The 13,488-nt window shown below is 38.3% G+C and overlaps 1 protein-coding gene across 2 annotated transcripts; it reads left to right on the top strand.

Moving 5' to 3' along the window:
- Window positions 1-283: 283 nt before the first annotated feature.
- Window positions 284-11,629, top strand: cep44 (centrosomal protein 44). 2 transcript variants are annotated; one of them, XM_051386438.1, is made up of 11 exons: window positions 284-382; window positions 648-745; window positions 2,854-3,001; window positions 3,822-3,959; window positions 8,129-8,203; window positions 8,752-8,904; window positions 9,825-9,953; window positions 10,089-10,187; window positions 10,346-10,495; window positions 10,862-10,899; window positions 11,448-11,629. In XM_051386438.1, the coding sequence occupies exons 2-11, from the start codon at window positions 654-656 to the stop codon at window positions 11,506-11,508; spliced, it is 1,083 nt and encodes a 360-aa protein (XP_051242398.1). In that variant the 5' UTR covers window positions 284-382; window positions 648-653; the 3' UTR covers window positions 11,509-11,629. The 2 variants fall into 2 exon arrangements, with proteins under 2 accessions (XP_051242398.1, XP_051242399.1); XM_051386439.1 differs by having other exon boundaries at window positions 286-382; window positions 10,346-10,417.
- Window positions 11,630-13,488: the final 1,859 nt, after the last annotated feature.

Consider the following 13,488-nt stretch of genomic DNA (forward strand, 5'->3'; position numbering starts at 1 on the left):
CCTCCTCCTCCTCCTCCTCCTCCTGTCACCTCGGGCCCTCCCCTTTCTCTCGACCCTGGCACCACAGAAACAGATGAACTGAAAGAAAATGTACGATTTTACAATAGTTAGTGAAAGCATTAATTCTCTATGTAAATACATACGGTCTGATAAATTGATAAACTTAACAGGATGGAAAAATAAAAAACAGTGTGGCGCGTACAAGCTACGTCACTGACGTCAAGTCATTACATTACGTGGAAAAACCTGTGCGACAGCCAATCCTGCTTTGCGCTTTTGATCCACGTGATCACCCGGCAGAAACAAAACGAGCACTACACCAACAACTCTAGCGAGCGTTAGCTATAAATGAGTTTCATTCGACTTATTGTCTGGAACAGGGGTGAGTAACGTTAGCTGTAAAGTAATATATTAAACAAGAGTTCCTGAATTGAATATTCATGTAACAAAGCAGCTAGTGTGTAATTTCTAATTCTAATGTCTAATTTTGCGTGTACTAACGTTACCTTATTTGCGTTGCCATAACACAGATGTGTACGTTATCATAGCTGGCTGTAGCTTGAAATATAACGTTAGATAGCTAATATTTTGATACATTAGCCATGGATATAGCCATTTAAGTTGGCGCCTCTCCATCTTGCTTACAGATAAAGATGCTGTCTACTGGAGATGTCCAAGGTTACCTTCGTAAACTGGAAACTCTCCTGCGGGCGATCAAGTATCCAGGATTTGTCGACTACAATGGGTAGGCCGTTTAACTTCCAGTAACGCTACATTAGAAATACAAAGTATCTAATAATACAGTAATAACAGTATTACACGACACAAAATCACACACACACAAATTGTATATGCTGTACTTTTGCTCTTTAAAAGTTCAGCAACCCTAAGTGTCCACTGCAGCTGAATGAAAACAACCAATCAGAGCCAAGAAAGATTTAGTTGATTGTTGAGTCTCATTGTCAAATACAGAGGTTTTGGGTTGGTGGCTTGAAGCTTTGGGACCCAAAGCCTCTGTATACATACTGGCCCACAAAAAATAATAACATCTAGTTTAAAACAATTAAAATAAACATGTTTAGAACATGATGGACGGTGCCGATGAAGGGGTATTTCATCTGACGGGTGTGTGTGGGTACAGCAGAGAAAAGGTTGAGAATGGCTTCTTTAAAGTATAACAAACCTTCCAAAACATTATTAGTAGCACAAAATGGCATTTTTACCAAAGGTTCAACTGCAAAGGCTATTGGAATATATAAAAGATTACACAGGAACCCTACGCAGTATGGAAAAGCATGGAATTAGATTTGAGAAAAACATTGTGTTTCCAGTCTGTTGTCCCTATTTTGTTATCTAAAATATAAGATTTCAGAATTCTAAAAAATAGATTGATCATGCAAGGTCATGGTGTTTAGAACAGGCAGCCTGTGCAGCCAAAAAGTTTAATGTGTGAGAGAGCATGGGCCAGAGCGAGCTTGATATTGTAGAAAGCAAAGGAAGAACGATGGTTGCAACTGAACACACGCACTCCTACACAAAGCTGGTTTTACACCTGAATGTCACAGCCGTTTATCAGTGTCTGATAACTGAACCAAATCCAGACATCTGCAAAATCGCACATTATAGTTTAACACATAGTCATATATTAAGCTTGTCTGAACATTTATGAACTCGGCTGTGATGCAGTTTTAAGAAAAGTAAATGGACTATCTTTCCTGCATACGGTAACGTTTATGGATGCGTACTCTTTGGGCTTTGAGATGTGTGTCCAACTTTCAGTGTAGGAGTGTGGACTGAACAGCCACAATCGGTACATGCGCATTTTCTGGCTTGACAATCCCAAATATAAAGCCTGGATGGCTAAGAAAGCTGATTTTTATACGCTACAAGACATAGTTACAATCTTTTGGTAATTAATTGGCCACATACTGTAACGGCATACATAGCCGGAATTTAACATGTTAATAGTTGGATTTTAAAGGCATTTATTTCCATAATGAACATTTAGCTATTTGTACTAAATATCAATGGAGAACTCTGGAAATTTGAGTCTTGAAGAGTGTGGAATTTTGAAATGGAAAATGTGTAGGAACCTTGGTTGCATGTCTAACAGAGGAATGTTAATGATATTTACAATGAAGAACAGTCAGTTTAGGGGACTTTTTCTGACTTGAATGGAACTTGCTGTTTGGTGAATATGAACAACATGGCCTCTTTCTCAGGAATAAATGTTACTACTCTGCACATTACTTGTTAAAGACATATGCTCCCTATGACTTTGTGAGGAATGCCTATTGTAATGTCAACTGTTGGCCACAAGGCATCACTATTGCCCCAATGAATAGATACTGCACATGGGTCCAGGCTTCTCCCTTTTATTTTTCCTGTTGTCTCATTACCATTTGATCAGCATCCAAACCTAGTTGTTGTTTGTTAAAATATATGAGTTTGAACATCGTTGGAAACATTTGGGATAATGTGAGTACACAACTCAACTACATATAGAACATAGGTCTAGTGTTTATACACATTTTAATGTGGAAATGTTACATAATATAGCTTTAACATGTAACAGATAAAATGTAATACACAACTGTTCAGTTGCCACAGTTTATATTCACTTCATTAAGCAAAACATGTCTGTTGACTTTACCAACTACTGACTAATGCAATTGCACACTAAGAAACAAAAAAAACATGCTCGAATTTGGTAGCTGAATGTCGCCTAAACACAGCTGTGTGTGTAAACTTGATTGACAACTATTTATTGGCAGCATGCAGTGTCATCACATACAAGACTCTGTATTCAGTTGTAGTTTTTCTCACAGTCTTGCATCTTTCTTTCTCCTCCAGCCTTTCCAAAGGAGATCCCTCAGCTTTTCTTCCAATAGTGAGTTTCACTCTCACCTCCTTCTCTCCACCTTTTGCTGAGCAACTAATGGAGACTGGACTTGAGCTGAGTGGCAAAACTGATCTCAGATTCACTGACACGCTTTATAAGGTACACACACACACACACACACACAGATTCTGAGCACCATGTTTTCACAGTTGTACAAAGACTGTTGAATGCAACATTACAAATTGCTGTCAAGTTTCTTAATCTCGATTCATCTGATTCACCTCCCTTTAGGAAGCATGGACACACACTTTTACTTTCTCTGACTGTGTGGAAATCGGATGTTTTAATATGGCTTATGTGATTTCTGAGCTGGAATAAAAATAAATCTTTCCTATGGATTGTGTATTATTTATACACAGATATGGCTATGGAAAGGTACTCAAAAGGCTTAAACAAATAACTTTATTGAAGAGCATTTAATGAAATATTCTTTATGCAGACACTGCATGCTTGAACCACGGAGCATCATTCGTGTCTGGCTCCAGCCAACACGCTGGGAAAAACTGACACAAAGAAAGAACTAACTTCATGTATAACATTTGCCGAATTTCCAAGAAGGCCCCAAATAATTAAGAATTAGACATAGACAGCATACACTAAGTGTATTAAGTTTTTCCTCTCTCAACAACTCTTAAATTGATTGATAACCTTGTTGATAGTGCTAGTGCGATAATCTTTTTAGAATTCTCCCTAATCTTCCACCAAATTTTTTGAGGACCCCTGGCGCTATCCAAGGTCTGGTCTGAGCGATTGGATCTCAATGCGTCATTGGTCTTGGGTGTATTTACACCTGTACTTCGGATCAGATCACTCAATACGCATGTTAAAACCAGGTCTAAACAGGGCTAGTGTCTACTCACCTACTGTGTGTGTGTGTGTGTGTGTGTGTGTGTGTGTGTGTGTGTGTGTGTGTGTGTAGGTACTACGAGATATCTTCCACTATAAGCCTGTACTGACCAAGCAGCAGTTTCTCCAGTGGGGGTTCTCTCAAAGGAAAATCTCTGTCACCTGTGACATCATTAACATGGTCCTGCAGAAACACAACCAACTCAAGAAGGTACAGAGCCTTTTTTTTATGTGTATATGTATGTCTTAAATTCAGGATTCCTAATCTACAACTTAAATCTGTATCTTTAAAGGCAGCAAAGCATATCTGCTTTTCCTTATAAAACAATATGAGATTTTGTACTCACTCAATATGCAAATCTGCAGCAAGCATCATATTAGAATCCCCCCCTACCTCCCCCTCTCTATGTCATCAGGCTAATTATAATTAATAATTAGGGGTGCAATAGAAGGGTGTCCCATTAGCAATAATGAAGACACCATATATTCAGCAAACTATTATCAGGTTGAATTGTCTACTTAATGACAGATGACAATTTAAATCGGTGTACATGGTTCAATTAGTATATGGTTCAAAAGTCATTCCAAAGTTTTTTTTCTCTAGCCCTGTTGCTAGTGTGGCAGTCACAGGTTGTCATTTGTCGTTTTGGATTGGTTGTCAATCTCATGATGGAGTGTCTTACCTTTATGAGCCTACCAAAGGGGCGGCTGCGGCTCAGAGTCAGAGCGGGTCGTCCACTAATCGGAAGGTTGATGGTTTGATCCCTGGCTCCTCCCACCACATGTCAAAGTGTCCTTGAGCAAGATACTGAACCCCGAATTGCTGACGATGCTGTGCATCAGTGTGTGAATGTGTATGAATGCGTAAGTTTCTGTTCGATGGACTTTGCCATCGCTGAGTGAGTGTGTGTGAAAGGGTGAATGTGGCACGTAGTGTAAAAGCGCTTTGAGTGGTCGGAAGACTAGAAAGGCGCAATAAAAACAGGTCCATTTACCATTTACCATTACCAAAGGACAGATTGCAGGTAGGCCAGAGTAGAGGAGGAAGTGAGGAGAACTGTGTGCTGTGGAGAACGTTGAGACAATAATTGATAAATTAGCACCGGAGAACGTTGAGACAATAATTGATAAATTAGCACCGGAGAACGTTGAGACAATAATTGATAAATTAGCACCTCCTGCCAAAAGAGAAGTTCAATTCAGTTTTATTTGTATAGCGCCAATTCATAACAGAAGTTTTCTCAGGACACTTTTCAAATAGAGCAGGTCTAGACCGAACTCTTTATAACATTATTTGGCAGGAGATTTCAGATTTCACAAAATAAATATTTTCTTTTGAGTAAATGGTAAATGGACTGTACTTATATCGTGCCTCATACACTGATAATGGGGTTCAATGTCTTGCTCAATGACACGACATGCAGCAAGAGGGATCAAACCGTCAACCTTCTGATTAGAGGACAACCCGCTCTACCTCTGAGCCACAGCTGCCCAGTGTGTATGAGTGGCTGAATTTGTATCTGTCAGTGGCGGGTAAATGTTCACATTTCTGTAAGATTTAGTGGCAGTCTATTCTCAAAATTTAATAACAGGATAAACCCCTTGAGATGAACCATCTCATTGTCAAGGGGGTCCTCAGGCAAAGACAAGGCAGTTAACAAACATCAAACCAAAATGTACACGTAATAACAGCATAATGTTCCCCCAGAATTTTTTTTAGCAGCAGTGCACCATCAAGCATACTATGTTGGCCTGTATACATGCACATCAGAATAGCTTTTTTAGCATTTTTCCTAGGTTTGTGCAAGACTTTTGGGGGTCAATAAAGTAATAATCATAATTTAATAATCATTATTATCATATGTGCAAGGTTGGAAAAGCTAGAGCAGATAATCAAAGAACACACAAAGACAAGACTTACTAAAGCAGTCCACTGAGAAAAGTCATTTAGGTACTTTTGATGTTCTTCAAATTGATTTTAAATTAATTCAGCTTGGGTTCTTCACCTTAGCCTTATAATGGTATGAAAAACCTAATTAAAATGACCTCAGAAGAATTATAGATTATTCAGAGACATTCTGTAGACATTGATAAACAATGAAATGCCAAAATTACTAATTTACTAACTTTAAGACACTTAGGTAGTAATGACAGCAGCGGTGATGTACTGCTCCTGAATGAATATAGGGGAAACACTAAAATAAATGATAAAGTAGAATCTAGCACTGAACTGCTTGCCTTCCAAGCGTGTAGGAGAAACTACAGTGAAAAATGTGAAATGCCCTATCTAGAGCCAATTGTTTGGTTTGTCCGTTCTGGGCTACTGTAGAAACATGGTGGTTCAACATGTAGAAGAGTATCCACTCCCTCTATACATAATAACATTCTAAGGTAACAAATACATGATTTTTATTTTCATGTTTTTATACACTATTGAAAACATGCCTATGAATATTCAATTTCTGCCAAAGGATCCTCCTAAACGTTACACAACTTTTAAAAAGTAATTTTCCCACCCTGCCCTGTATTTTGGTTTGCTTTCAGTCTGCTTCTATTTGTTAATCTACATTAACTAAAGCCAACACAAGCTCAGTGCATGGTTATTACCACAAGAAGAGGATAGAGGTAAATCTGAGCAGGGCTAGCCCAGCCCTCTGTTGGAAAACGAGTGGAGCAAGTTCACTAGGGTTTCAGATTAAGCATTCATCCTTTTCTTGTTGATTGAAAACCAAGGCAGACATACAACCAGTTGGCAGCTGGTACTGCCACAAGGTTTAGTGGAGTACCGCGCTCCTGGATCGTACTCTGATTTTATATCTGAATTCTCAGTAGTTAATATTAGTAAAGTAATTATTGTAGGTGATTTTAATATTCATGTGGATGTTGACAATGACAGCCTCAGTAACGCATTTATATCATTAATAGACTCAATTGGCTTCTGTCAGAGTGTAAATAAACCAACTCATTGTTTAAATCACACTTGTGACCTTGTTCTATCATATGACATTGATATTGAACATTTAATAGTCTTCCCACATAATCCTTTTCTATCTGACCATTATTTAATAACTTTTGAATTTCTATTATTAGATTATAAGCCATTAGGCAAAACTTCCTACAGCAGATGTCTATCTGACAGTGCTGTTGCTAAATTTAAGGAGGAGATTCCATCAGTGTTTAATTCAATGCCATGTCTGAATATAACAGAGTCCTATAATAACTTTAATCCCTCAGAAATTGATAAACTTGTTGATAGTGCTGCAGGCTCACTACGATCAACATTAGACTCTATCGCTCCTATAAAAAGGAAAATATTAAAACATAGGAGACTAGCACCGTGGTACAACCACCAAACCCGCCAATTAAAGGAAGTCGGAAAGGAAATGGCGCTCTTATTATTAGAATATCGCTCAATTTGGCATGATAATCTTAAAACTTATAGAAAGGCCCTCCGTAATGCCAGAGGAGCCTATTATTCAGCACTAATAGAAGAAAATAAGAACAACCCTAGGTTCCTCTTCAGCACTGTAGCCAGGCTGACAGAGAGTCACAGCTCTATTGAGGCACATATCCCCATAAACTTAAGTAGCAATGACTTCATGAGCTGCTGGATCAGGTGAGTCCTGAACCCTCCCTTAGTTATTCTGCTATAGGCCTAGACTATCAGGGGATTTCCCATGGTGCACTGAGCTCCTCTCTTCCTCTCTCTTTCTGCACCCTTTCATGTCCCAATAATGCATGTTACTAACTTTACTTCTTCCCCGGAGTTCTTGTGCTTTCTCGTCTCGCAGGTTCTCATGGATCCTGGTGGTGCCTCCTGCCATGGTCCTAATGTTATTAATATTGATTATCTTCTTTTTATTGTTACTCTTATTGTATTCATCATTCCCCATCGTTGTAGCATTTGTTGTTGTCATCATTTTCATCATCATCATCATCATCATCATCATCATCATTATTACTACTGTCACTGCTCATTGTCCCCCATCGTCGCTGTTGTCGTCGTCATCATCTACTGTTAGTGTGGTTGTTGCTACTGTTGTTGTTGCCATGCAACTGTCTGTCTGTCTCTGTCTCTGTCTCTGTGTGTGTGTGTGTGTGTGTGTGTGTGTGTGTGTGTGTGTGTGTGTGTGTCTGTCTCTCTCTCTCTCTCTCTCTCTCTCTCTCTCTCTCACCCCAACTGGTCGAGGCAGAAGACCACCCACCTAGATATGCCCTGAGATAACTTCTGTTATGAATTGGCGCTGGTCCTTGTATAGCGCCTTTCCAGTCTTCCGACCCTTCCAACCCTCCGATTAGTGGATGACCCGCTATACCTCTGAGCCACATCTGCCCCCAAAAGTTAAGTGTAACAGAATTGTGTTTGTATGTGTGTTGTAGCCCAGAGTCAGATGCCCTCCCTCACACAATGATGACAGAGGAGAAGCTCAGCCAACGCTGACTGATGCCGAGACTGTAAGTACTGCAAAGTGTTGTATAGCTGTGGCTCTCTTGATTCACCAAAAAAAAACCTTGGACTTCTTTCATTTGAGGAACAGAGCTGGTGTTGACTGCTATGAAAATAAACATTTTACAATTTCAATAATTTAAAAAAAATATACATATACAGTTTTTTAGAATACAGATTGTTACAAGCCGTAACACAAAACAAATCAGCTGTTTATTATGAATGGATCTATTCTCAGGTAACGCAATTTGTTGTTTACTCAGTATGGAAAAAGATGCAAGGGCCTTGAACCTGAAAGCTACTCATACTTTAAGACTATTGCTTGTATTAAACAGGCAGTACATGGTCACAGATCAAATCAAAATTATTTATAAAGCAGCATTTTTAAACAACTCTTGTTGACCAAAGTGCTGTACAAGAGCAGGTAGAGGAGACCATAATTAAGAGAAAAGTGTGCTGCTGACAGAAAGGTGTGCTGAGTTAGACAGATGATGAATGATTCAAAATGTGAACTGGTGAATTTAGTTGAATGCCATTTTGTTTTTATGTGTTTCAGGTGTCCAATAGGCCAATTGTTGTGAATCACATAGAAAATCCCTCCACTTTTCCCACAAACACACTACATGTGGAAGCATTCTCCTGCAATTCTCCTGGAAGTGTGGTTGCAGAGTTGGCGGGAGGGGAGGAGGACAAAGATAACATTCTTCACGTAAGAATTTACCAAATCAGTATACAGATTAACCAAAAGCTTGTGATAGATGTTAGTTGATGGATTCAACGTAGTAAAAGTTAAGACCAGTTTGCCAAATAAATGGAGCCAGTAAAAATGCCATAAAAACAGGTTGTGAGCATTAAAGAGGAGGTCAATGGAAATCAATGAATATTTACTTACTTGTATTGTATTGTATGTATTAATCACGTTGTATTGCCAACAGGGTTAAAAGGGTTGTCACCAAGGTTATTACAGTTAACTAAAAACAAAAATAGATTGGGGAAAGAACATTTTAGCGAACAGAAATAAAAACAAAAACTAGACTTTAGAGAACTACCAGACTTTCTAGTCTTTCAACCACTCAATGCCACACACACACCCCCATTCATACACTGATGGCAGTGGCTGTCATGCAAGGTGCCAACTGCTCACCACATTCACACACAGTCATACACCGATGCACAGCATCGGGAGAAATTTGGGGTTCAGTATCTTGCTCAAGGACACTTTGACATGCAGCAAGAGGAGCCGGGGGTCGAACAGCCAACCTTCCGATTAGTGGACGACCTACCTCTGAGCCACCCTTAGTCTTTGTCAATTTGGTGAAATTTGTAAACACAACAAGCATGAGGAGGCATTGGTACATTTGTTTAAGACGGGGATGTCTACATAACTGTGAGTCAATTGCATTCATAAAGTGTTGTTTGTATTGTAATATATATTCTGAACTTCTTAAATCTTGTCCCTGACAAATACCCCCATATTATAATAAAACTAAAACTAATCCTGAAACTTTAAACACTATACATTTTTAAACATTAAAAACTACAAAATGAAACCTCCCCCAACTTAATGGGTTGCCTGTTGAACACTGTCAGTATAAAATGTAATATTACTGTTTTCTTTGTGTCATTCAGTCATCAAAGGTGGAAAAAAGGCTCTCAACACTGGAAGCTCAACTAGATAGTTTTCTGTCTGGGCTACACAAGCTCAGTATCTTGGAAAAACGTCTGGATGAACTTGAGAGACAGAAAAACACAGACAAGGTTGAGAAGACATTCTTCTTTAATATATTATGCCATTTGTTTAGTATTTTTCCTTCACTGTGCAGACAGACAGCCAAGAAAATGTAATAAAACATCAAATCGCAGCCACCTTTTGTGTTTATCATTGTATTCCAGAATGAGGGACAAGTCATAACCATATCTAGTAAGAGCTGGGAAAATCTGATGAGCAGAGTCCTTTTACTGGAAACTAAACTAGAACTGAGCAATACACAGGTAGGACAAGTTTAATTCCACCTCCATGTAAAAATTTTGTTTCTTAGCTTTAAACTAGCACTATGCCAGTTTTCAGATGAATCATTGACTAAGCATATTTTCACATAAATTACCATTTCTGTTGCATCTCCCTTTGCTTTCTCATCTCTATATCTTAGTTAAGTGCCCCTCCGCCATGTCCGTCATCTTCCTCCTCCTATTCTTCCAGCTCCATGTCTGATACTTCAAAGGTGAGACGAAGCAAAGCCCTCACCTCCCTCCCTCACCACAGAACTGGTTATCTGGTACCCCAGCTTTTAAATGATGAAGTAATTTCCCTGCTTTTTTTTCCCTGAGTACATTTAAATAAGAAAGTCAAGTTTGTTTCTCTTACAAATAAGCTAGACATAATACATTTTAACAATGTTAGCTAGTGGCATTAGCAAACTAACAGAAAGCAGTGGGCCTGTCGTACTATTAACAATGTTCAAATGTCTTCACTGTACTTTAAAATAGTGTTTTATTATAGCACATAGAGAATAATTATACAAGAAACTAGCTATCCATCTACATGCATGTCTACCCCTTTGGTCCAGTTCATGGTGTAGCTGGAAGTCTTTCTTCAGTCCACATTGCCCAATATTTGTTTGTGAGCTAGAAGCATATTTTCTTGTTCCTTCTGTTTCTTTGTTCAGGAGGACCTCAAAGACAGATTAGAGAGGATCACTAACATGTAAGTTCTTAACTATAGTTAAGTCAATATTAAGCACTGTCTCTCTGAAAAGTCTCCTCTCTTCTCTACAGCCTCAGAAATAGCCCCTAATAACAAAGAGAAATTAATTTATACTCTTTTTGAGTTCACATTTTCCCACTTTAGGGTTGTGAGATGGGTCTGCTCCCCAATTCTAATGAATTTTGTTCTTGATTTTGTGATTAAGCTTTCTCTTTTTTTTGTTCACACACAACAAACACACAATTCAAGCTCCCTTAATGTTGCTAACCTTGCTATTTGTTCCAAGTCAGTGTCAGACTGTGTGGGCCTTCCAATAAAACTACAAACTGTTTAAAATCTGATTCCTTTCATTGATCTTCTTACTTCTGTATATCCAGCCTGTGTGATGACAACAGTAGCAATAGCCCAGAGTCTAGACTGTACTCCTTATAAAATTATTTACAGAGACCCAACAGTTCCCAGTTATTTGTTATAATATTGTTTTGAACTTCGAGAATATAATCAGGATACAATTCATTTTACAGTTTGTGTATGTCTAAAATTTGTAGGCTGAAGAGCACCTCCAGTCTGCTGAGGAACACTGAATCTTCCACAACAACCTGCAACTAAACTATAATAATTGGTCATTATCTTCGCTTGGGTTTAATGTAATGTCACACCACAATTTTGTTCCACTTTGAAGTCTTCTTGGCATTGTTCATGTTCCTTATTAAAGCTAAATTATCACCACTGTCCGCTTACTTGGTTTTTGTTATAGGTCTCAGTTTGATAGAGCCTGCAAACAGGTGTGTGTGCCTGAGAGAACAGGAAAAAGAAATGAGACAGGCAGACATGTGGCTTCTTCAGCATCTGCTGAAGCTATATTTATTAAACATTTGCCAAATGCAAACAGTCATTGTCTTTTTTACTTTGGTCCATGTATAAAGCATGTAAAGGCTATTAAGGCTATTCAATAGTAAAATGCATCAAAACAGCATTTTTGTCTTTATCAGACAACTGATCTCTAAAATGTATTCATTTATGTAGTATAATGGACAAGACTATGGCTAATAGCTGGTGAGGTGAGTCCTGAACCATCCCTTAGTTATGCTGCTATAGGCCTAGATTACCATGGGAATTTCCAATGATGCACTGAGATCCTCTCATCCTCTCTCTTTCTGCACTCATTCATGTCCCATTAATGCATGTTACTAACTTCACTTCTTCCCTGGAGTTCTCGTCTCGCAAGTTCTCATGGATCCTGGTGGAGCCTGCTGCCATGGTCCTGCTTGACTCTCATTGCTAATATTATTATTATTATTATTATTATTATTGTTATTATTATTATTATTACTACTACTACTGTTATTACTATTATCATTGCTCATCGATGTGGCTCTTCTTCATGTTCATCATCATCACCATCCCCATCAGTCACTACTGTTAACTCTCTCTCTCCCTCCCCCTCTCTCTCTCTCTCTCTCTCAATTCAAATGGCTTCATTGGCATGACGTAACACTGTATTGCCAAAGCAAGCGTTTGGAATTAAAAATAATAAAAATAAAGGAAAACAAAATTTACAATAAATTAATTATAATCTATACTGTTGGTAATACTGTAACTATGATTGACTCAATCACAGTCACAATCGATCAATCTCAGTCAATAAGTAATTAATTACAATGAATCAATCAGTTTGTGTCAACTAAAAATGTCATTAAAACAGTAGTGAAGTAACAGGCTACAGTTAAAACAAGTAGTCTGTTGTCAATATAACAGTAATAACAAATTCTTAAATATATATAATATTAAAATATATTAAAATTAAAAAAACAAACGTGAACAAAACAACAAAAAACAACTAAAACAATCAATTATTTTATACATGTATCTGAGTTTCCACTGGTTGTTCTCAGTTCGTGGCATGAGGAGACATATTTTGCTGCAATAATTTGACTTTTTGGCATTTCTCCCAGTAAATAGGGGAGTTTCTGTATGTCTGATATAAATTCGAATTCAGGGTATATTTGGGAAATGTTTGGGAAGTGTTTTTGCCTCAAGATTTTATATTTAGGGCATGAGGTTAGAAAGTGCAGCTCTGTCTCTACCTGTCCTCTGTCACACTGGGAGCAGAGTCTCTCCTCTTCTGGTAGCCAGTTCTGTCTGTGGCGACCCTTTTCTATGGCCAGGCTGTGTTCACTCAGTCTGTACATTGTCAACATTTTTCTTAATTTAGGACATTTTATTGTGCTCAGGTAATTTGCCAGTGTGAATTCTCTTTTTAGACTAAGATAACATTGTAATTTACTTTGTGTTTTGGTCATTTCTTTCCAGTATTCAATATTTTTTTCTTTTTGCTTGTTGACAATTTGGTTTGGTCTGATTGAGTTGGTGTTGCTGTCCTGAGGCTGTTGGGGACATGTTACTGCAGAGAGCCTCAGGACCAGCTGGATGAGGGGACTCTTCTCTGGTTTCAGCTCCTGGTATGTTAGGGCTTTGTGATGGTATGTCTGGGGGTTAACGGATTTTAAGTGATTGTAAAATTGAATTGATCTTTTCTGTATTTTTAGTAGGAGGGGGTATAGGCCCAGCTCTGCTCTGCACAGATTA

Source organism: Dicentrarchus labrax, unplaced genomic scaffold (genome assembly GCF_905237075.1).
Source record: "Dicentrarchus labrax unplaced genomic scaffold, dlabrax2021, whole genome shotgun sequence".
Lineage (NCBI taxonomy): Eukaryota > Metazoa > Chordata > Actinopteri > Moronidae > Dicentrarchus > Dicentrarchus labrax.

Excerpts from the sequence above, each read along its gene's own strand:
- cep44 (XM_051386438.1), top strand. The coding sequence starts at position 654 with ATGCTGTCTACTGGAGATGTCCAAGGTTACCTTCGTAAACTGGAAACT. Across the intron at positions 8,905-9,824 it reads ACAAAGATAACATTCTTCAC|TCATCAAAGGTGGAAAAAAG; the intron begins GTAAGAATTTAC and ends TGTGTCATTCAG. Across the intron at positions 10,188-10,345 it reads TAGAACTGAGCAATACACAG|TTAAGTGCCCCTCCGCCATG; the intron begins GTAGGACAAGTT and ends TCTATATCTTAG.